General features: G+C 34.4%; 1 protein-coding gene across 1 annotated transcript in view; it reads left to right on the top strand.

Moving 5' to 3' along the window:
* Window positions 1–25,344, top strand: part of LOC111155327 (nuclear assembly factor 1 ribonucleoprotein) — a 43,165-nt gene that overhangs the window by 15,156 nt on the left and 2,665 nt on the right. Inside the window, exons 3-7 of the mRNA XM_022515475.1 lie at window positions 5,787–5,880; window positions 9,323–9,405; window positions 16,964–17,124; window positions 20,250–20,301; window positions 22,927–23,029. Of these exons, the coding sequence (XP_022371183.1) occupies window positions 5,787–5,880; window positions 9,323–9,405; window positions 16,964–17,124; window positions 20,250–20,301; window positions 22,927–23,029 (493 nt within the window). The remainder of the gene's footprint in view (window positions 1–5,786; window positions 5,881–9,322; window positions 9,406–16,963; window positions 17,125–20,249; window positions 20,302–22,926; window positions 23,030–25,344) is intronic.

Here is a 25,344-nt window from a genome sequence, read left to right as displayed (position 1 = left end):
GACAAATATCTCTCTTCTTGATCCAGCCCCCAAATGTCTGCCATTTTCAAAGCAAATACAGTGCTTGACATAACTGCACTTTCAGAGGTAAATTCCATGATAGGCTTTTGATCTGGAATTGTGCTAGGCTGATTTCATTTATTTCTTACAAGTTTTATGTACAATATTTAGTTCTTTGTGTACCTTTTATATTCTGCAAAGTATTTGGGATGGAGATTTCATGCATACCACTCTTACGGGGTAGGTCTTTTACTATCAAGAGGCCGTTTAATGCCTTCATTGGTCTTTTTTTAGGAATGCTTAAAAAACTGTATATTCATTCCAGTGTTATAGGGTACTGGGATCACTGAACTAGGATTGGAGGTATGGTGGTGATCACAGATGTATCTCTCTGTTTTTTCCTCTAAGTTTAGTTGTGTATGAGACAGAGGTCTTCCCCATTTGTAGGCAGTTTTGTCCTGTTAATACATAGGTTGGAAACAGGATAACAGGATTTAAGGAATCCTGACAGACTCTGCTTTTGACCACAAAAGTGGGTCCCTATGTCACTACAAATATTCTGGCTTTGTATATCTTCCCCTGTCTTCCTCATTGCTAGATGTGTCTCATAGACATCCTTAGGGGAGGAGAACATCAGGATTTCATCAGACCCTGGAGCTGACCTGTTTTGCTTGTGGTAAATTACGTAATATTGATCTCAAAAGACAGTGAAAAGGTATTAGATGAAATTCAACAGTCTGATTTAAAAAAAACAGAAATAGGAACACGAATAGGAATAGAAGGTCACTTTTTAAACCTTTTAAAAAAAGAAATTTCAATTAAGAGACATTGTTATGCTTAACATTTGAAACTTCTAATAAGTAGTCATACATCATGCCCACTATCATTACAGTTTCTTGACACTTGATATTGTGGACATACCAGTCAATACAATTTGAAAAGTCAAAAATATAATACTGAAAAAGAAGAGGAGGACTTATTTTTTTTGGAATTACACAAGAAGATCATTAGATACAAGTTTCAGCATGATACTTTCTTGTGTTCAAATGATACCATATAAAGGATGCATTTATAATAGCAATAAAAGATATTAAATAATTACAAAATTATAGCAAATAAGGTATGAGATGGCTTCAAATAAACCTAAGGATTATTTAGGACCTAAGACAATCTAAGTGTAATTTTAATCAATACTAACAAGACTAATATGATATGACAAAATGATTTTAAAGTTTGTCTAGTGAAGTAAACATGAGAATAGTTAGAAAAATTCCATGGGGAAAAATATGGACGGAATGCATAGAGGAACTAGCCTTATTCCCAAATATTAAACATGTAACGAAAGGCACAGTTGTTGAAAGAGTTTAGTACTGACACTGAAATAGATTAGTAGAAATGAAAGGAGATTTCAGTAAAAAACCCAAATGCATAAGTACATTTAGTATGTGTTAAAGTTTATTTTTCTTATGAGTAGGGGAAAAGATGGATTATTCTGTAATGTGGGAATAATTGGCCAGTAATATGGATAAAGATAAAGCCCATCTGTGTCTTGCTTTTATACAAGAATAAAATTACGAATGGTCCAAATATGCAAATATTAAAAATGAAATTGGAGAAGCAATGAAAATAGAGTGAATTCAAAAAGTGATTTTGGAATAGTGAAGGTCTTTCTCTCTGTGACATATGTCTCAAAAGCCAAAAAAAAAAAAAAAAAGCTTGATATATTTGACTATATAAAAATATGCTATAGGGGCGCCTGGGTGGCTCAGTGGGTTAAAGCCTTTGCCTTCGGCTCAGGTCATGATCCCAGGGTCCTGGGATCGAGCCCCACATCGGGCTCTCTCTGCTCCGCAGGGAGCCTGCTTCCTCCTCTCTCTCTCTCTGCCTGCCTCTCTGCCTGCTTGTGATCTCTGTCTGTCAGATAAATAAAATCTTTAAAAAAAAAATATGCTATATAAAAAAATGCTGACGTTCATTAAGCAACTTAAATACTAAAAACCATTCTGGGAGGAAAGGGAGTGGATATTTTCTTCATATTTGATAAAGGTCAAATGTTCTTTAACCCAAAGTTCCCTTATAAAATATTAATAGAAGGATAAGCCCTCTTAAAGAAAAATATATAAAATATACAAACAATTTATAAACACATTTGGATAGCCAGGAAACATGCAAGGCTGCATAGTCTTCATGATTAATAAAATAAAAGCAAGATGCTGTTTTGTATCATAGACCTGTCACACTGGCAAAGGTTTACAGTTTGCTTCTCAGTGATGGCGAGAATGTGAGACAATCTCTCATTTGTGGCATTATTAATTGACAACATTTTCGAAAAGAAACTTGTCAGTATCTGTCAAAGTTAAGAATGTTTTTATCTTTGGACCTAGTAGTTCCACTTACAGGGATTTATCACAGAAGTTACATGAAGATGTATGTGAAGGATAGTTCTTTTTATCATTGTGTGTAATGATAAAAATTAAAAAGAGGCAGATGTTTTATCAGGTGACTGGTGTTAACAGTCTATATAGTGGTATACTGTAAGAAAGGTTAAAAAGTTAGATGTTTATGTTTTGGTGTAGAAAGATGTACAAAATATAAGTGAAAATGGTAGCTTGCATTATAATGTGAATATAAATAAAACATTTTACCATTAGAAATGTAAAGTTTAGGGGTGCCTGGCTGGCTCAGTCGTTTAGCGTCTGCCTTTGGCTCGGGTCATGATCCTAGGGTCCTGGAATTAAGCCCTGTGTTGGGTTCCCTGCTCAGCAGGGAGCCTGCTTCTCTCTCTCTCTCTCTCTCTCTCTCTCTCTCCCTCTGCAGCTCCCCCTGCTTGTGTTCCCTCTCTTGCTAGGTCTCTCTCTCTCAAATAAATAAATAAAATCTTTAAAAAAAAAAGAAAAAAGAAATGTAAAGTTTATATCTGCATGGTAAATATATTTGAAAGATAAACTTGACAGCTCTCTGTGGAGAGGTATTGTTTCATGGGTATTCAGAATGGTTTGGTAGGTATCTATCTAAATTAAGGGGACCGGTTGAAATAGAGTCCCCCAAATCCTCCACCATCTTTTCCATTTCCACATCTTTTTCTAATATATTTTAAAGTCTGTCAGTGTGATGTCTGACTTACAGAAAACTGTAAGTTTTGGTTTTCTTGTTCAACATTCCCCTGGAATGTTGGGAGGTTGAAACTAATAAGATAGGGGAATTTTTGCTTATTACTCTGAGTCCTTCTGTACTACTAATTTTTTCCCCTTTTTAAAAATCAGGAGCATGTATTTTATATTTTAATGTTAAATCCAAACAGTATCAGGGTTGGGGTGCCTGGGTGGCTCAGTGGGTTAAGCCTCTGCCTTTGGCTCAGGTCATGATCTCAGGATCCTGGGATCGAGTCCTGCACAGGGCTCTCTGCTCAGCAGGGACCCTGCTTCCTCCTCTCTTTGCCTGCCTCTCTGCCTACATGTGATTTCTCTCTCTGTCAAAATAAATAAATAAAATCTTAAAAAAACCCCAAACAGTATCAGGGTTTAGATCTATACCAAAACATAGTTATATTGCATGGACCTTCATTCCTCTTGATAGAAAATAGAGAACAGGAACTTTTCATTCTGTGGCCAAGTAGCATTTATTTATTTGAGAGTAACATTGATTTTGTGTTCTACGTATTAATGGTATTTGGTTTACCCTCCTCTTCAGTTTAGAGGTTTCCCAAAAGATCTAATGACACCTTCTCTTTGGAGACTTCCTTTTCCTTTGTTCTACGTACATGATCCTGACTATTTAACCAGTGAGCTTATTCACAGTCCAAAAGTACAAGAAGTTTTTGCTCTGGATTTAACTGTGATTTGGTTGGTCAGTGGGGGAGAGTTCAGATTTTATTACTATACTTTTGCGTTAGAAAATGCCATTCGCTACTTCTGAGAGCTACCTCTCCCAGAAGCAGGAGGCAGTGTGATTTGTTCTCTAAAGTGTCATGAAAGCTGTCCTGTCTGCAGTCTCCCAACATTAGAGTTCTCTATTCTTGTATTTAACTGAAAGTGGGGTTTTGTTGGGAAAACTCAAGCGGCACAGGGAAATCTGGGAGAACACAGCTTTATTTTCACTGGTGGGCTCAGTGGGATCGTTCCCCAAAGACTAAGCACCCGGCAGGTTAGAGGTGAGTTTTTATGGTTACGGGTGATGGGGGATGGTAACAGGACTTTTTTCGGGGTTTCTCGGGGCCATTGGCCCCCTTTGTGCGGAAGTATAATCTACGTGGAAGCTTCAGAGGAGAGCGCTAAGTCATCCCTGGGAACTTGTTTTCTTTTCTTAACCAAGCGGTCGACCATTGGGTCTTTTCTTCCACCTCAGCAGGAGCAATGGAGAGCAGTGGACAGGAAGGGGCTGAGGCCCAGGGGTCTCTATCCGCCTCAGTTTCTTTTGCTAAGAACTTCTTAACAAGGCTGTTCCATGTCACGTGTTCTTTACCAGTTCTAACAACTGTACTCCCTTGTCTGTGCTAATACACACATGGGCCACTTTCAAACCATGGTCTTGCCAAGAAAAAATTATCTATGTTTAATATGCAAAAATGACAAATGGTTGTCCTCTCCCTAAAAGTACTCGGAAAAATTCTGACATATAAAATATAATCATTTCCTCCAACACCATCCAAACTAACCGTGCAAAAGTTAAGTCTTCTCCGTGGAGTTGGTTGAGACCATTAGTATGTTGTTTGTAGGCAATTCTTGATCAGAAAATAGCATCTCCCAGAAGCAAGTTATACTTTAACTCTGGTTTACGTGGTTTGTTAAAAACCTTGTTTGAGTCCCTGAAGAGGAAAATGATTACCCATGATCCATTCATCTGTAATAAACTATTGTTTCAGCCTTACCCATCTTTTTCGACATTCCTTCAAAAGTTATCTTTCTCTTCCCAGACTAGCTCCCAACATGCCAGTAATAGGATCTTCACACTTTCAAGCCTTCTTAAGGAAGAACTTCTTCTAAAAGTTAATTGTGGTCTTTTGGCAAAGGTCAAAAATAGAAAGTTCCATTTGTTTAGCTTAAAGCCTAAGGTCAGTTTTATTCTTAGGTATCTCTTCAACTTAATCTCTACTTCAACATCTAGTTTCTATGGGAACTGAGGTATAGTTAGTAGTTGGGTCAGAAAAGAGGAATTTTTAAATGTAAAGGAATTTAGTTTTTAACATAGAAGATACTAGGCGACACTTCACAGCTTTTCCAGGTGGAGTCTGTGTTTTGTTTCCCAGGAACTCTAGATTTTTTCCTGAAGAAACCAGACATTTACTCTTTTTCACACAGCCCCAGAAAAGATTGCTTTTTCTTTTTTCAACTACTTAATCCCCATCAAGTTAATTAACCAAATTAAGATAGCTAAGAGAGAGAACGCTTCTTCTGTGGAGAAATTGTAGTGGCCGATAGAACTATTTCTCTGGGAATCACTTAGTGAAATGTCTTTTTTTGTTTGTTTGTTTACTTCGGATTCCTTAACAATAATAACTTTTTTGATTTTTTTGTCTCATTCAAGTATGATTGGAAAAATCTAGGTACTTTTGTCCATGTTCTTAGTCTAGCTGGATTAAAGTATAGATGCTGTTGCATCACTCACGTGGGGAGATACTGGAGGTGGAAGAAATACTGTCAGACACTAAAAGGGATAACATCAAAGAGATGGTATAAGTGCTTAATGTTACATCTTCAGAAATGTTTAGTCTTTAAATGGAAATGATGTCCTATTTTTTTTAGTTGTTGAAGCTGGAGAGGAAGATCAATGCTTTTTTTATATTACAGGAGCTACCTTCTGTTGAAGAACTCACTATTATTCTGCCTGAAGATATTGAATTAAAGCCCCTTGGGATGGTTTCAAGTATTATTGAGCAATTAGGTATGTAAATAATTTTATGAATAAAATTACTTCTATCCAGATATGCATTCATTAAATCAAAGGTTTTATGACTAGTGCATTTTCTGTGACATATGTAATAATACTTCATTTTATAGTCATTTAGTTTGAATAGATGCAGTTATTTTTTACTTATATATGTAACTCATAAATGCAGTGTCTTTTTTAAAATTCAAAGTCTACTTTTACTGACATTTCTCCAGAGTTCTCTTTGATTTGGTATATTTGTTATTTATTGCTATTAAGTTGCTACTTAGTGGCTTAAACAACACAAATTTATTGTTTTATAGTTCTGTAGGCCAGAAGTCTGATGTGGGTATCACTGAGCTAAAATCAGTGCTGAGTTCCTTTCTGAAGCCTCTAGGGGAGAATTCATTTTCTTGTCCCTTTCACCTTCTAGAAGATGCCTGTATTCCTTGACTGGTGGCCCCCTTCCTTCATCTTCAAAGCCAGTAATACACCTTCTCTGTGACCCTTCTCCCTTTATCACATCTCTCCCTGACCAAAGCCTGGAAAGATTATCTGCTTTTAAGGACTCCTTAATTTGGGCCTGCATGCATAATCCAGGATAATCTCCCACAGCTCAAGGTCCTTAACCTTATTAACGTCTGCAGAATCCTTTTTTTTTTAATGTAAGGTAACATATTTATAGTTTCAGGGATTAGGGTGTGGGTGTCTTTTGGTGGGGGGAACATTGTTCTGCCTACTGCCTTTGATTTTATTTTAGAAACATGTAAATTAGAAAGTTCTGTGATTTAATGTCATGAAATATAAAGCTGTTGGTTATAAGAGAACTAGATATTATAGGTTTCTTTAGCCCCAGGTTTTGAAGTAGGTATACTGAAGGCCTTGAAGTTCATGTAGCTACCATTAGCTCTCATAGTAAGATCCATCTGAAAGTAGAACTCAGAGTTGACAAAGTCAAAGGATATTTGAACTGGATAAAAGACCTAGATTATCCATCAGCCCCCTTAGTTTATAGGATTTAAGGGACACAGAAAAACCTGACTCACTTGCCCTTCTGATCAGTGGTAGAAATTGGATTTTGACCTTTTTCTAACAGTGTCCATACCAATATTTTACAAAGTTTATACTTACATAATTTTGTGCTTTTGCCATTTATTAATCAAAATTCTGATTAAAGTGAAACTTTTTTTTAAAATTAATTAATTTATTTATTTGACAGACAGAGATCACAAGTAGGCAGAGAGGCAGGCAGAGAGAGAGGAAGGGAACCAGGCTCCCCGCTGAGCAGAGAGCCCGATGCGGGGCTCTATCCCAGGACCCTGGGATCATGACCTGAGCCGAAGGCAGAGGCTTCAACCCACTGAGCCACCCAGGTGCCCCTGAAACTTTTTTTTTAAAACAGAAATCGTTATTATTTAAACTCTTCATGTGAGTCTTGCATCATTACATTTACTGGTATTTAATGATATTTGAGTTCTCTTATGGCATTTAATAATATGCATAAATAAGTAATCATTTGATTAGATAGTGTGAGTTGAGCATTTATTAGACTTCATGTATGTAGAAAAAATGTCATGTTTATCAAGAAAAAAATGTGAACCATACAATATGCATAGGATAATGCTTTTTAAAGATAGTTTTGACTAGCATACCCTATTAGACTAACAAAATTCTCAAGCTTCTGGGAATAAAGATTGACTGAAAATCAGCACATGCTACCCTGTTTTGAGACTCTAAAATAGTATGATTTGGACCAAATTACAAAAGGGGAAATATAATAAATATTAATATATAATGCAAAAAATATGTGAGTTCAAGTAAGAACCCTAGGAGAATAAGAGAGGATTTGGCTTGGTACTCTGTAGTTGTTCTCCAAGTTCTGTTGGCTTGTTTTTTTTGCTCTCTCTTATTTAATTTGGAAAACACAAGAAGCTAGTTAGATATTATCCACTTAGGTAGAAGTAGAGAGATTTCATGAAGTTAAGATCTTGTACTAGTAGATACTTTGTTGATAGCCTTGGAAATTTTTATCAATATATGGTACAGACTTTAGGTTGATGTGTATGCAGATGCCACCTAGAATAATAAAAAAAAAAAATGGTTTTAAGACTGTGGAAGGACAGTCAGTAGTTGTGTTGCTAAAGGAAGAGCATTGGAACTAGGGATCTAGGTTATTCTAGGTTCTGATGATGACTTGGTCTGGAATTGGCCATGTGATAATGTTACTGTGTTAAGCCCTGTTTTCTCATCTTTCTATAAAATGAGGGAATTGGATTAGGTGATCTTTTATTTTCATGTAATTTGATCCTTGGGAATAGGATTATGGAGGAGAAATGATTGAAAATGAATGCTTTGTTAGTGCTCACTCTCATTATCAATCCTTACTCATCATCTTTATCCCAGAAACATACCTAACTCAAAAGATGTTGACCTGTGATCTGTTACTGCACATGTATGTTCAGAATTTAGAAGCACTAACTATTGTAATTAATTGGATATAGTTGAAATTTTTAAAATGAATTTTAATAACCTAAACTAACATTTTATTCCTCAAGTGGACATGGCATTATCTGTGTAATGTGGCAAGTATTCTTGCCTTTTTTTTTTTTTTTTTTTTTATTTTTTTGTCAGAGAGAGAGAGAGAGAGAGAGAGAGAGAGTGAGCACAGGCAGATAGAGTGGCAGGCAGAGGCAGAGGGAGAAGCAGGTTCCCTGCTGAGCAAGGAGCCCAATGTGGGACTCGATCCCAGGACTCTGGGATCATGACCTGAGCCTAAGGCAGCCGCTTAACCAACTGAGCCACCCAGGCGTCCCAAGTATTCTTGCTTTTGTTGCTCTAATTTTCTAAGCCTATTGTTTGTTTGTCTTCTCTATTTGCTATGGTAGCTTGGTTGTTTTCTCATATGTGGCCTTTATAGGAATTGGAGGTTATAATAGACTGGTGGGATGATTCTGTTGCATTTTGAGGCAAATTACCATGAGTTCTATCATTCTTCATCTCTTCAGAGGAAGATGCTTTTGGGAAATCTTTAGCTTTTTCATAGATCAGTAAGTACTCAGTGCTTTGTAGAAAAGAATTTCTAGAGTGAGAAAGAAGACTAATTTTTCCTAAAACAAGGGTTTGTGACTAAATGTGATTTTACTTTCTTGGGTGAAAATTGCTTGGGAAAATGTACATGACTTAAATTTTGGCTTTTTAGTGATTGATACCAACTTCCTCTAAAAATTTTTACTTTAGTTTCTGTTTCTTAGAGTTGTAGCTTTTTCTATTAAAGATACGTAAATCTATTTCCTTGTGCCACTTGATAATAAATAGACTGTTGTTTAAAGAGGAATAGTTACTGAGGTGTATTATCTTACCTTAAATTCCATTTTAAATTATGTTAAAAATTTCCACTCAAATTTTATATGATCTTCTGATTAAATCTTGAAATAATCTCCTTTGTTTCATTTTTCAGTAATAATTGAATCTATGACTAACCTACCTCCGGTTAATGAGGAGACTGTGCTGTTTAAAAGTGATCGACAGGCAGCAGGAAAGGTTTGTAAAAAAAAATAAAAAAAAAAGCAAATCTTACAATTATTCTCTTTCTGTGTTGATTGGTTTTTCTGATTTTCCCTAAAAAAAAAAAATCATTTATTTTAGTAGATGAGCAGTCTAGAGCTCTCGTTTTGGTTTATTCTTGATTTTTTCAGTACTTCATATCTATTGGTATGCAGTTTTTTCCTTTTTGTCAGGTATCTTGTGAAATAGTGGGTCTACATATTGGATACCTCCAGGTACTCAAAGTTGAGTGTAGCAAACTTTCTACAGTGTAGTAGTTCTTAGTCTTTTTTAGGTTTGTGAGTTCCTTTTAGTGGGGCCTCTCAATACTTTTTAGGCTTTGGTTTCCTCAGATGGAATCTGTAGAGTGGAAAAAAGTAAAAGGGGGAAAAGGTTTCTGAATAGCTGCAAAGTGTCACTGTAAGCACATTCTGGGGAATTAGGAATATGTATACTTCAGTACTCACCAAAAAGTCACGTCCCTAATATCCTTCGAGTGGAATAATTCTGCATGTCCATCTTTAATATGGAAGACTACACAATTTACCCAGTAAATATGCAATTTTGAGCCGTCAGCAGAGGATCTAAAACCTCTAAGGTCAAGACTATAAATACCAACTAAGTATTTCTTTTTCGGCATTAGGGGTAGTTCTAATTCACCTTACATTCTTCACTCTGTAAAGAATAATGCTTTGTAAATTATAAGTGCTAAGTAAATATGTACTGTGTTGAAAACAATAAAAATAATAAACCAGCTGCTATCTTTGGGGAAGTCACTTTTTGGGTTCTGCATTTTCCCAGATAACTAACAGTTGGTTTCCTTTTTGTTCTAAAGAGATACAGTTAATTTACATCTAGTCAGGAAAAAAAGCATATCTTTTTAATTATATTATTGGGTCATTCATACAGTTTTCCCTTTTACATGCTATTTCCTACTGTCCCATTCTAATACAGATTAGAAAGAGGTCAGATTTTTATCAGGGTCCTGCCTACCTTGTACTGCCTACATACTTTTTTGGTTTTGTTTCTGTTTTTGTTTAGATTGACAGGCTAATTTACCAAAGAGAAATGAGTGACTTAGGATTGCAAAGCAATCAGTAACAAAATTAATTGGAGTCTAGAGCTAATATATTTTGGCAGTTCTTGAGAAAGTTGGTGAGGGGAAGAAAGACTTTAATGCCTAAAGCATGGCATCATACATTTTTCCCTTACAGATACCTAAGTTCAGTCTTTCTGTTTCAAGGATGAGGTCTGCTGGTGTCTTTGTAAGTGGTTAGAGATTCACTGGGGGGCTTAACCTCAGAGAAGGTTTAGAGAGAAGAGGGATGGGAAATGAGTCAGTGACTGTGCCATGAATGTAGCTCTCTATGCCCACTGACTGGTATGTATTCTTTAGGAAATACCAGTATTCTGCTCTGGTACAAAGAAAGGCAAAGCATTTTTTGCTCTCCTCTAGAAAGTAGTTAGAAGATGGGAGGGGATGAAGAGGGAATGGAAACTTACTTCTTGGTTTTCTGACTCATTTGAAACATTATTTCCATGATTCCTTTTATTTATGATTTTCATGACAGTTGTCTTTTTAAGTAGCTAGCTGAGACCATTTTAATTTCAAAATACCCAACATTTTGCCAGTTAAAAACCTCTAAATTCAGATTTCTTATATCCCTCAGTACATTTGAATTTTTAGTTTTTTAATTGTGACTAATAATGTTAATATTCAGCTCTTTTGTCACTTGACTTTGAAAGGAGTCAGATGAAAATGTAACATTTATGCCTCTAACTTTAGTTATGTGACATAAGTCTAGAGGGAAAAATTAAATCTATTTCTAAATTTTACATGGAGAGCTTTGTAAATTCAAGAAGTGATAGGCCTTTAAAAAATATTTGATTATACATCTAAGTTCCTTGACATGATTCCCCAAAATAATGGTGCAGGGATAGGGAGGGTTGGAACTATCAGTTAAACAAATGAGTGACCAGAAAATGAAATTGAATCTGTTTTAGATCTTATCTATGTACTAAATTAGTTTTACCTTCAGTGTCGAGCCTTTGTACATCCTTTCTTTTCCCTCTACTCTGAACAGTAGTAATGAGCCACAGGGATACATATTTTGTATATCTTTTTAAATTCATTGGAACGCTAAGCAAGTGGAATTATCCCCATTTACTCAAAAATCACAAAGCTTTGAAAAAGGAACAAAATTGAGTTTATAACCTAATTAGTCTGTCTGACGCATTTCCCTTCCACCTTCCTCCCCCTTACCACTGAATTAAGGGAGGTGACCTTGGATTTGTGTTCTACCTTTTGCCCTTCAATCCCCATGATGAAGAGTTACTCATGATAAGTGATGATGAAATTTTATTTTTAATGTTTAGCATTTAAAAATTGACCAACCTATACAGTTTATTATCCCTGTATGCCATGAATTACTTATTGTTTTGCATTTAATTTTCAGTGTTTGTTAGAGTTGGGCTGGAATTTTTACTGACCTTTTTTTAAAAGAATATATTACAGTTTTAGTTGGTAGGATGTATTGATTTTCTGAAAGTCTTTATATTATTTTGATACAGTGGCTTATTTTCTCTTCCCTCAGCACCTTGTGAAATAATAGTAACACATAGTGATTATTGTAAAGTGATTGATAAGAGATAATTCCGAATGGCTGTGAGGGGTTCATTTTCCCCTTTGCCCTTTTGGTATATTAGCCAAAAGGTGGATAAGCTGGAACAACAACCATAAGGCCTTTGTCAGTGGCATTCTTTGAAGGCTGTTCTCAGAGCAGAAGTATGCAGATCTTGGTTCCATTTGCACAGTGTTCCAGTGTTACTCCTGGGCCTGGAGATTCTTTGATCTGTTTATTGTTACCTATAGAAACTAGGATTACCTAGTCCCTCTGAGGCTAACCAGTAAGTATATAACATACGTGTGGAGAGGGCAGTGTGCAGCTTATTCTCTCTCTTGGAGTACTCTCTCTGCGTGTCTAGCCAGCTGACTCAGGCTGGCCCCCAACCACTAGAACTTTTGCCATGGAGCATACAAAATACCTAAGCCTAGACTATGCTGTGGAATGAGAATTTGGGGGGATGAATTTACTTGTGTGCTTGTCATTTTTTTCCCAACAGACCTTAAACTGTATCTGTATAAGGTGTATGTTTGTGATCTCTGTGTGTGACGAGAATCCTTTAAGGTCCTTTAGCAGAAAGATACTGCTTTTGAATAAGAGATGGTAAGTTCTGTAAGCTAGAGCCAAGTTTGTAGACCCTGAAAACTACCTTTCAAAGGACAGGGCAAGTATAAAACATTAGTTGGATTAAATTTTTATGAGTGTTTCTATGGAATATATACTATTATTTAAAGTATAAGGAAAGTTTCTTGCCTACCTTAAAGTAAGTATCTTAGACATTATTATCCTGAGTTTCCTTTCTCACGCTGTTGTTTCAGCCATTCCTTCCTTTCATCTGTAGTCAGGTGGTTTGGAACTTGCAAAATCCTCAAAGCAGGTCTGAGGAGTGAGCCAGGATACAAGGTTTAATGAAACTATGAGATGTAGTGGGCTGGCTTGACCCCTGCTTTGTCTGAGGTTGTTCTTCAGAGTTAGCTCTCAGGTATTACCCAATCTAAAATCTATACTTTTAGCTGATAGTAGTTTAAAATATTGTTAAACTCTTTTTTTTTCCTGTAACTCTGGATTAGCTAAATCGCTTATGTCAACTCTGTCAAGTGTTTCATGGCTATTTGAGGTAGGAGCATAAATACTTCTCAGTTTTGGTATAAGCCATGCATGGATTCTCTAAAGTAGCTTCCTGTTACCTGTTATATGTGTAGTTATTTTACTTAAAACCTTATAATGATTTTATCATAGGTATGGCTCATTAACACTTGAGATCTTAAGAACAGTCCCCAGGTATGCTTTGATTTTAACTACGTGTTTTGAATGCCGGCTTATATTTTAGTTCAAACCAGTTTCTGCATAAGCCTGAAGCTCTTCAGGCATTTCTTTTGTGAAATCATTTCTCAGTTAGGAAACAGAATTATTTTGTCCAGGAAACCAATCTTTGGGAAACAGCTTTATGTACCAGGTTGCAAACAGTGATTATTATACATGAATTTTTTTAAACAAATTTTTATCCCTATCCAAACTTGAAGAATAAGATTTATTGATATTTATCAAAGGAATTTTAAAAAGAATTGTTTTTAAGACTTTTTAAATTAAAAACAATTTTTTAGATAAACCATTCAACAAACTTTAATTAAACTCCTGCCTTAATACTGTTTGAGCTTCAGTGGGTGACCCCACTATTCCAGGACTAACGTGGGTGCTCAGACATTAAACTTGCAGTGCTAAAAGCAGACAACCCAGGAGTCAGACAGACCCGGCCACAAGTTTCCTTTTCCACCACCGTATGACCTTCAGCATGTTACTCTACCACCATGAGTCTCACTTTCTTTATCTTTGGATGGGTATTAATATAGGTACTTAATTCTTAAGATTGCAGTGAAGATTAAGCAAGATGAAGTGTACAGAGCTCACACACCTGGCATATAAACACTTGATCAGTAAATGCCATGTGTTATAATTGTCACCATCCCTGTTTGTCAGTTGGCTTACCAGCTTCTTCTCAGTATCTGTCTAGGGAACGCCAGTCTTGGGGAAGGGTTAGACAAAGACTGCTGAGTTCCTCAGTAGAGGTCGTCATCTAACCTAGTTCTGGCCACTGAGATAAAAGAGGATGTTTTTGGTTGAGACTTTCAAGAAGGCTTAAAATAATATGAATGTATGGGGCGAGTGGGAGGTTGTGGGGGGACATGTTGGTATATACATTTTGTTCTTCCTTCTTCCACTTCTTCCTGCCTGGAACACAGGTAGTATTTCCACCACTTCCTACCTAGAAGCAAGGCAGCTATCCTGTGATGCTAGGGGTGAACAAGAATGTGCTGAGGATGGCTGGTGGAAAGACACAGGGAGTCCATCTCACCCTGGCATCATGGAGCCACTGTACCCAACTTAGATTTCTGACTTTTGGACTGAGAAAAAATAAAACTTCCAATTTGCTTCAGTTGCTGTTTCCAGGTTTCTGTTATTCACAGTCAAACAGAATTTTCAGCCAGTAATAGGCACGCACAAATAGAAATAGAGGCAACGGATGCAAACAGGCAATTTAACAAAAAGGCAAATGTCATGTAAGTCTGTGACAAAACTTACTACATCATCATTATTAGATAAATATAAGCATGACACCATGTTTAACTGTCATGTTGACCATAAAGTACAAAGAATAATATTTATTTATTTATTTAAAATATTTTATTTAGCTATTTGACAGAGAGAAAGAGAATGAGAGAGGGAACACAAGCAGGGGGAGTGGGAGAGAGAGAAGCAGGCTTCCCGCTAAAGAGGGAGCCTGATGTGGGCCTTGACCCCAGGACCCTGGGATATCATGACCTGAGCCAAAAGCAGGTGCTTAACATCCGAGCCACCCAGGCGCCCCCCAGAGAATATTTCAAACACCATATTTAACAATTTATAAAATGTAACAATTGTTTTTATTATGCTATGTATTCTTCTGATGTCTCTGAAAGAAATAAAATACAGTACATGAACTGGAAGCTCTGTTTTCCTTTCTTTCTAATCCATTCACTTCCCTTCATCCCCATGTTAGCCAGTATTCTGAAGATACTTGTGTATTCTTTATCTAGATTTTTATACTTCCAGTACATAAGTATATATATGCAAAAAAATGCTATAGAACAAGTTACCTATTAACATATTTTTAAAATTCACGTTATAATTCCATCCGTATCTTTTTATGAAACTCTTTAACTCAGTAGTATAATTTTTGAGGTTTACCCAAATGTATACTATGTCTAGTTTATTCATTTTAAAAATTCTACTGTCTTCCACTGCACAAATATACTATCATTTATTTACCAATTCTTTGTTAAACATATATATTTTTCTAGCTTTTGCCATTAACATGACTTTTTAAAAAGTGACAAGTAAGATAACCCATTACTTTATGTAATGTGAACCAGTAAGAATTGTGTTGCAGTATATCCCTCTGTCCTTTGCAATTCTGGTTGGAAGAGGACTACTCTTTGTTTCTAAATCCTTTCAAAACAAATTTGCTATTTCCTTTTAGAATTTAAAAAAAAATAATAAGTTTTTTATGCAATTAGTGTTGCTTCAGAATACTTTGGCATTTTAATTTTATTGAGTGTTATGAGTTCTTTTTGGGTTACTCAAACTTTCAGAATATTGGTACCATGATGGGTGAGCTGTTTTATGCCTTACTGAAAATTAATAAAATCCCAAATGGTGTACTTTCAGAGAACAAAATGAGAATATTTACTATCAAAAATGAAGAACGGACAGTGTGCTAAAATAGGCACTTTCAGTGCACTAGGTTTAAAATGGTCCAGGCTATTTGGAACGTTACTTAGTAATTTATATCCAGAGTTTTGGTGATAATCATACTCTTGGCTCCAATAATTCTGCCCCTTACAAATAAATTTTTGGGAAATCTTAAGTATAGAAATATATATAAAAGAATGTTTATCAGGGCATTTATTACATATTGCACAAATTGGAAGCTCCCTAAATGTCCTATTAGACAAGTCAAATAGTGCCAGATCTATAAAGGGTTGTGATACAGCCACTGAAATTATACTTAGAGAATATGTATAAGATGGAAAAACTTAATGCAAGTTTAGGTTTTAAAAGGGAACAGTATACAAAGCTACAGTGTGATCTCAGGAGAAAAAAATTGTTAATAGAAAAAAGCTTAGAAAGGTTGACACAGTGGTCATTGTCTAGTTTCTATAACATACATATATTTATTATTAGAAACATTTTTTTTTTAAATTTAGGTATTTCTTCTGAGAAGAGTTTGAAAACAAGAGGCTTCCTGTAATCATTCATAGAACATTTTCAGAAATAAAATATGACTGTACTAAAAACAGTTCCTTTACATAAAAGTTCAAGGCTGTATAAGCTTCTCTGGTTTTTGAGAAATAAATAACTTCAAGTTCAGATCTACTCTTCTGAGTTTTGAATTAGAAACACTTGTGGTTTAACTTTATGAAAAATGTTAACTACTGTATAGAAACAACAGAAATGATTGAATACCCACTAAAGCAGAAGCTTGTCAAGTTTTGTGTTACAAGATTCCAGGTGACTGCATTTTATTTCTCAAAAGTTATACATTATAATTCTTTTCTTTATCCTTTACAACTTAAATGAGTAATGATTAAAAAAAAAACCTTCATAATTTGTATCTAGTTAGTACACCACCAAGATGATTTGAATTTATCAAGGAACAAATTTGTTACACTTGTTTCAAATTCATAAAGGAAATCTGGAATGAGTTGATACATTTATAATCAAAATATTAAGACTTTGAGTATGCAAAAATGACTTCAATATAAATACAATTTTATTGTTCTGACGAGACAGATTTACCTTATTTTAACAATTACCAGTTTTTAAAAAAAATATGACTGACTTTCTGAGTTATTTCACATATTAAAGGTATTTATGTTTCTTCTATTTTATAGATATTTGAAATATTTGGACCTGTTGCACATCCATTTTACGTCTTGCGGTTTAATTCTTCAGAGCATATTGAGAGTAAAGGTATTAAAATAAAGGACACTATGTATTTTGCTCCATCAATGAAAGACTTCACCCAGTACATATTCACAGAAAAACTTAAACAGTAAGTATGTCACTGACAACATTAGTTATTGTTTGCTTATCTAATGTTTATATTTTATGAATAATTTTCAGTGAAGGTAGTTTCTTGTTAAATACTTGTGTTCCAGAGCATTGATTTATTTTCCTAATAACATCTCTGAAAGCTGTAATTTCTTACCAGATTTTGCAGGTTGAGATGATTTGGATCTTTTACCCAAAATCACATAATCAAGTAGTAGGACTACATTTGGGCCATAGAAAGTTTTTGAATTCACATTTTTTTCCATGGCATACCTTTTTTTATAAACATGCTATTCAGCATTAGTAACCATGCTTTTCCATTTTAAATAGAATTATTCCTTGGATTACATTGTAGGCTTAACTATTTAGTAAAACTTGGTAATTCTCAAGGGAAAAAAAAAAATGAGTAAATTTTACATTGCTTATAGATACCAAATTTATAGACAGGACAACAAAAATGTGTCCCTAAGAAGTTGTGTATCAAGTTGATAAACAGCGTTTATTTATTTATTTTTTAATTTTTATTTCTTTTGAGAGTAGGGGGAGAGCATGCGCGCAAGCTGGGGAGAGGGAAGGGGCAGAGGGAGAAGCTGACTTCCTGCAGAGCAGGGAGCCCAGTGCAGGGCTCTGTCTCAGGACCCTGGGATCATGACCTAAGCCAAAGGCAGGTGCTTAACGGACTGAGCCACCCGTGTGCCCCAAACAGGGTTGATTTAACCAACAAACTACTGCTTTCCCTTTTGTAGATGCTAAACTATGCCTGTGGCGTACGGATAGTAATATTTCTGCATGTTTATGCTACTTATTAATTGTGCATTTTCCTTGTGTTGTTTGTGTTGCTAAGTGTTAGCTGTAGAGCTGCTTATATCAGTTGAACTTGTTATTATAATTATATAATTTGTTTATAGTAAATCAGTGATACATGGTTCCAGTAGAATAGTTTTTTCAGAAAAAAAGAAGGTTGAATGCTTTGGAAAGATGTAATGAATATGAGCCACTAAAAATATTGTAAAATTTAGTAGGAGTGGAAGAAACACTACAAAAGATTGGGGGAGGGGTGAGTATCCAAAAAAGACTTTGCACTCAGTTTGACACACAGGTCTCTTTTAGGTCTAGCTCTCTTTTGATGGGAAACTTGAAGTGTAGTTGAAGTGTTAGGAATGTGGTTTTTGTAGAACATAGAGGGGAACTTCAGTCAGTCAGTTAACCTTAGTGCTACCTCAAAAGTACTAGTCCCCATTGCATGGTGTAAAATCTCTAAAGTGCTTACACATTAAATCAAGTCTCTGAATTTTATTTATCATAATTCATTAAACTCGTGTTTAAGAATCCATATAATTATCTGAGGAACATTTTGCCTAAGTTGTTCTCAGGTCGGTAAGTTTGATTTTTCTGAACAACCGCTGAAAAGAAAGGTAAATTAAATAGAAAAGTCTTGTTTTAAAATCATGCCTTAAATAGATAGCATTTCATTCTGCTTTACTAGGATGTTGCTGCGGATATGCCATTTTTTTGTTTTTAACAAAATATTTTAGCTAATAACAAATTTAAAAAGCTTCTCTAAAGACATTTATTAAATAGATTTTAAACAAGAGAAGTCTTTGTTTTTGATTTGCAAGAATAATAATTTTTTCCTGGAAAGAGACAATAATGAATTGGGAAATTAGGCCCACGTGGCAGAAGCCCCACCTGACAAAGGTTATTTTATTCTAGACTGCAGTATGGTGTCTCCATGGGCACTCAGTGGAGTACTTTGCCTTTGAGGTAGAGAAGGTCATCTCCTCTCTAGTTTATCCGCTGTAAGACTTGTAAGGCTGTTTTAATTTTAGCCTCCCATGAACTTACTCTTGTTGAAAGTGTGTTTTGAAATGTTGCTAGATCTTTTCTTTAGCAGATTTTGATTTTCTGTAGTAAATGCACTAATGGGGAACTTTCCCTGTTTATGTCTTTAAACCCCATGCCAAGGGCAACATAGGCCATGAGATGGCATATATGCAAGAAAGAGTATTGGAGCTATGTTAAATGCATAGGTGTAAGCTTATCATTAGTGAGTAAAAGCTTTTTTTAAAAATGATAGAAAAAATCATTGATAATGCCCCATATACAGTGTCAAAATTCTGAATCAAAATTTTAGAGCAGACTTAATGATTTTCTTATTCTGCCAGCCCACTGACATTTGTACATTCATTTTCATAGATTATGCTTTAATATAGTAATGATTTTAATGAATGAATTCCTGAGAATCTCATTTATTTTGGGGATCTAGTTTAAAGCAATGAGGATCACATTTACTCCTAGTATTTTTTGTAGTATTTTAATGTAATTGAGTAACAAGACATTGTTAAACTTTCAAAATAAACATGATTAAAGAGATAAAGATGAACTTTCAGAAATCATAGTCATACTTAATAATATATGTATTTTTGTTGGTTAAAAACTTTCCACTAAAATTAGTTAGTGCTTGTGATTATACTGTCCTTCAGATTCTTCAGAATTCTTTCTCCATACCAAATGAGATAGCTTTTATTCCACCCTCTTGGCTTTGAGAAATACTGTTGGAATAAGCTTTGGTTCCTCATGGAATATTGTTGATATTCCTCAGGTAAATAGAGGAAGTAGAATTTCATGTTGTTATCTCTACCATTAAACTTGTAAAATTTTAGGGAATGCTTCATGGTCATTTTGTATCCTTAGCACCTGAAACAGTGTCTGACCTATAGTTGGTGCAGAATACGCATTTGTTGACCTGAGTTTTATGAGCCAAACTCAGGTATCATGAAAGTATCAACCAAAGTCATAGCATCTGGAGATGGTTATGAACTGCAAAACCACTTTCCTCTGCATACCATATAGCCTTGGCTTCTCATTTTGATTACCCCAGTCCTAATATTTGTATGTGTCCAGATCTTGTGTTTTTCTTACGAGCTTTCCACATCTTCTGAAATAAGGTGAAGAACGTATACATAGTCCTTTATTTTTTGCTCTTATTTTCATGTATATTATAAAATTAAGGATTGAGCTCATGTCTTTTACTTCATTATTTTCTATACTATTAAGTTATAAACACAGAATCTTATGTACTTTTTAAGTACTTCATGTTTTCTTTTGACTTTTTTCTCTTTCTAGGGATAGGGGATCAGATGCGTCATGGAAGAATGATCAGGAACCCCCACCAGAAGTAAGTATAAGTCTCTTTACATAATCTTTTAGGAAGAGAAGCAGGATTTTTTTTTTTTTAAGATTATTTTTTTATTTATTTGAGGAGAGTATGCATGCATGGAAGAGGGGGTGGGGACAGAGGAAGGGGGGGCTCGATCCAGGACCCTGAGACATGACCTGAGCTGAAGGCATACATGAAACTCACAGCCACCCAGGCACCTCACAACTTAATTTTATAAATTCGTCTTGACCTTAAGGAGATCCTTAATGCTGCTTGGCAGTCATACTGCCATCTGTGGAAGCATGTACTTTCCCCTCCTCACCAAGATGACTATTTTATATCCCTCAATAAGAGTTTTTAATTGATCATTTTAGGAAAAAAATATTTTCTGTTGTATCTTAATAATTACCAGTTTATCATTTTCCTCGTAACTTCCTATTTTTTAAAATCAATTTTATTGACAGCTGATAAAAACAGAATTGTCATTATTTTAAAAAATTTTGTTTTTAAATTTAGTATATTAACCATATGGGACATGAATACATTCAGTGGTGCTTATAATAAGCTGCTTTCTCTTGGACGTACAAAATCATTAGAATCTACGTGCCTCTCCATTTTTTATAATATAATTACATTCCTAAGAAGAGGATTTTCTTTCTTGAATCCATGTCAGCAAGATTAATTTTATGTCTAAAGTAGCTTGATGCTCAGTTTTTCTAGAGATGTGGGATAGCCAGGAATAATCAGGAATAATAGTTGGGAATTATTTAACGTTCCATGGAGATTTTCTCTTTTTTTAATTAAAATATAAAAATTGTAGCAATGAGTATATACATTTCTTAAAATAATATGAATTTATACACTGTAGGGGAAAATATAATTATTATAAGTGAGAGTTTTTAAAGATACTCAGGAATTCTGGTGAAATTTCACAATATATAAATTCTTGGGTTTGTAGATTTAACTTTGTTCATTTTAGATGTTCTCAAGCAGTGCTGAAGATTGATGTTAATTTCTAGTTTTGCTGAGGTGTGAATCAGGTAACACTAACTGACAGGGTCACTTAACCAGTGACTGATCCTAGTTTAGTATCTACATTGTCAGGGGATTATGTTTTCTAATTTATATTATGTATACACATGATTTCTGTTAAGGCTCTGAAGATTCACTTAATATTTAGTTATGTTTAGGTCATCTTATTATTGAAGTTACATGTTTTTAAAGTATTTGAGAAAATTCACAAAGGTCTTAAAACATATTTCTTGGGAAATGAAAATATTCTAATACATCCCTGTTGTTTTAGACCTAAGCTTTGAAATTGCTAATTATAGTAATGTTAATTGTTTATAAAATTGGTGTGCTTAGGTTAATTTTAAAATTAAATCCCAGCATACTTCATGGTTTTGTTTTGTTTTTATTTTGTTTTTTTGAAGTAGTTGACAATGTTCCTTAATTCTGTAATAGGGGAAAACTTTTGAAAATTTTAAAGTTTATTTTATTGTGAAATTTTGTAGTATAGAATTATTGCCTGATGTTAATCATAGATTATGTATAAGGCATGAGTCTTCTTCATTTTGGTATTCATTTCAAATATATGAATATGTAATTTGTAATTGAGTAAGTGTATTTGAGTGCAGATTTATTATGTATACAAGAAGCATGTGAATTTTTTTCTGACTTAACGGAAGTGATAGCAAAATATTGCCAAAGCAATCTCTCTAAAATAAAAAAAAAGCCAATTAAAATCCTTTAATACCTTCCTCCTACTCTTAGGACATGCCTTGTGACTGGGCCATAGAGTTCTTTATTCTCCAATTTCATCATCTCTGATTTCACTATATAGGAAGCCTTTGCTTTGCTTTACAAAACCAGTTTTATGTCTCAAATATACCATTCCTTTGCACATATTCCCACTCCTTGAAATTTTTCTTTCCTTTGTGCCTTACTAATTCATGATTAGGGATTTACCTGAATTTTTGTCTTCTAAAGATAGAATGATGAAGATATCTAAGCCTTTCCCTGCAGTCCAGTCTAAATCACATTCACAGTGATTTTATCTTCCCTTACTTTGCTTCATTATTTATTTATAGCCCTTACTGTACTTGACATTATATTATTAAAAGAATTAGTACCTGTAAAGTGTTTAGAACAGTGCCTGGCATATAATGGGCATGTATGAATTTTTGAGTGAATGAAAGATGTAATATTTTCTTCTATTTTTATATTAGATCTGATCATTTATGTTATTTTCATATTCCTCACTGTTCCTTCCCTTTAGCATTGTTTGGTAGCTGATGCTATGATGAATCTTGATTCTTAAGTGTAAGGCAGTCTTCTGGCTATGGAATACCCATATCTGAAGGTTGTTAAAGATTGGCATTTTAAAGTTACCATCTGTGTATAGAGAATTCCCTATCTGAAACTTTCTAAGGAAAAATTTAAAAAAGCCTTGAGTACTCTGGCCTGTGTTAATTAAGAGTCGTATATAGTTAATTCAGATATATACTAGAAAATATTACACATCAAAAAGTAATATTCTTTCAGGGTCATTGTTAAATAATAGATCTGTTCTTCTCACGTCCAAGTATGTAACAATGAATTGGTAAATCCATTTGACATAATCTGTATGTTTTTCCTCTTGAGGCCTTAGATTTCAGTGATGATGAAAAGGAAAAAGAAGCCAAACAGAGGAAAAAATCTCAGATTCAAGGCCGGAAAAAATTCAAGTCTGAATCTAATGAATCAAGTGAGTAAATGCAATATATAGTAATTTTTTATCTTCACTTAACATTTATATAAGTTGATAACTGATAAAATTGAAGGAAACGTGTGGGATCTCTTTTACCTCCTGGCATCCATCTAACATAGGAGGCGTTACAAAGTACAAGATGTGGTAAGAAGAGAGTCATGAGGAATATTCAACGTTAGTTTTTTAAGTTCAAGATGTAAAAATGGCATCTAGAGGTAAAACTAAGCCTCTTTATAGTCATTTGTGCATATGGGCACTTTTTTTTTTTTAAGAAACCTCTTTGCTTCCATGTTTAGAATTAAATGCTATAATACTTAATACCCAACTCAGAGTATTTTATTTATTAAAGTATTTTAATAATTTATAAATTTATAAATAAAATAAATTCAATAAATAAATTTATTAAAGTATTATTAAAGTATTTTATTTTATAACATGCATTTCCATTTATTATACCTTTCCTATTTTTTAAAAAATTAAACTTTTTATAGATTCCTATGCAGTTGTAAGAAATAATTGAGATTTTCTTGCATGTCCATTACCTCCTTTCCTGAAATGGTAGCATGTTGTAAAACTATACAGTACAATATCACAACCAGGATACTGACTTTGAGGCAGTCAAGATACAGAATATTTCCACCACAGAAAAGGATCACTCATATTGTCTTTTTATAGTCACTCCCACTTCCCTCCCTCCCACCTCCTTAACTCTTGGCAATTACTAATCTGTTCTCCATTTCTATAATACATTTTGTCATGTCAAAAATGATTACATAAATAGAGCCATCCAGTATGTTACCTTTAGGGATTAGCTTTTGTCACTGAACATAATTTCCTAGATATTCATCCAGATTGTTTTATTTGTCATGTTTATTTCTTTTCATTTATGGGTATAGTATTCCATAGTATGAATACACTACAAGTTGTTTACCAGTCAGGCATTAACATCTGGATTGTTAATATTTTTTGGTTATAGGAACAAAGTTGTATGTATTTTTGTACAGGTTTTTGTGTGAACACAACTTTTCATTTCTCTGGAATCAATATCTAAGAATAATTGCTGGATTATACAGTAGTTGGATTCCCATCACCAGTGTACTCAGTTTCTTTGCATTCTCACCAACATTTGGTTTTGTCACTATTTTTTATTTTAGTTACTCTGATTTTAGTCATTCTGATAGGTGTGTAGTGGTAATTGTGATTTTAACTTGCATTTTCTTTTTTTTTTTTTTTTTTTTTGAAGATTTTATTTATTTGAGAGAGAGAGAGCGCGCATGAAAGGGGCGAGGGGCAGAGGGAGAAGCCAGCTCTCTGATGAGCAGAGGGCCTGATGTGGGACTTGATCCTGGGACTCCAGGATCATGACCTGAGCCGAAGGCAATTGCTTAACCAACTGAGCCACCCAGGCTCCCTAACTTGCATTTTCTTAATGGCTAAGGATTTTGAACATATTTCCATGTCCTGATTTGCTGTCTCTGTATCTTCTTCAGTGATATATTTGTTCATGTCTCTTGCCCGTTTTCTAACTATATTTCTGCTTTTTTGTTCTTGAGTTATGAGATAATTTGTTCCAGCCTGTAACTTGTATTTTTATCCTCTCAAGAAGGCCATTTGTAGGACAAAAGATTTTAAATTTGTTAAGCCCAGTTTATTGTTTTCCTTTTGTGGAGTCTGAGAATTTCTTGTCTAGACCTACATTCTGTAATTTTTTTCCTAGTTTTTTTTTTTTCCCCTAAAAGTTTTCAAAGTTATTTTAGCTGTTCTAGTTCCCTTGCTTTTCCATATGCATTGTGTAATAATCTTCTCTATATTGGCAAAAGTCTTGCTGGGATTTTTTTTTTAAACTTGCTGGGATTTTGGTAGGAATTATATTAAACCTGTGTATTAGTTTGGAGAGAATTGATAATTAACTGTATTGAGTCTTCCATTGCACAATAATGCTGTACATCTCTATTAATTTAGATCTTTGGTTCTTTTCAGGAGCATTTTGCATGTTTAGAATACAAATCTGTATTTTTTTTTGTTATTATACACCTAAGCATTTCATTTTTCAAATCATTGTAAATGGTTTTACATTTTTAATTTCAATGTCCATGTGTTTGTTGCTAGAGTACAGAAATAAGTTAATATTTGGTTAGCTTCTATCTTGTGACCTTCCTGAACTCACTAGTTATAGGAGTTTTTTTCTTTGACATTTTCTGCTTAGCCAGCTATGTCAGTTGCAAATAGAAATGGTATTCTTTGTTGTTCAAACCATATATATATATATATATATATATATATATATATATATATACACACACACACACACA

The sequence above is a fragment of the Enhydra lutris genome, unplaced genomic scaffold, assembly GCF_002288905.1.
Source record: "Enhydra lutris kenyoni isolate GAN:26980312 unplaced genomic scaffold, ASM228890v2 scaffoldscaffold3, whole genome shotgun sequence".
Classification (NCBI taxonomy): Eukaryota; Metazoa; Chordata; class Mammalia; order Carnivora; family Mustelidae; genus Enhydra; species Enhydra lutris.
This window is presented reverse-complemented; position numbering and strand designations above follow the sequence as displayed.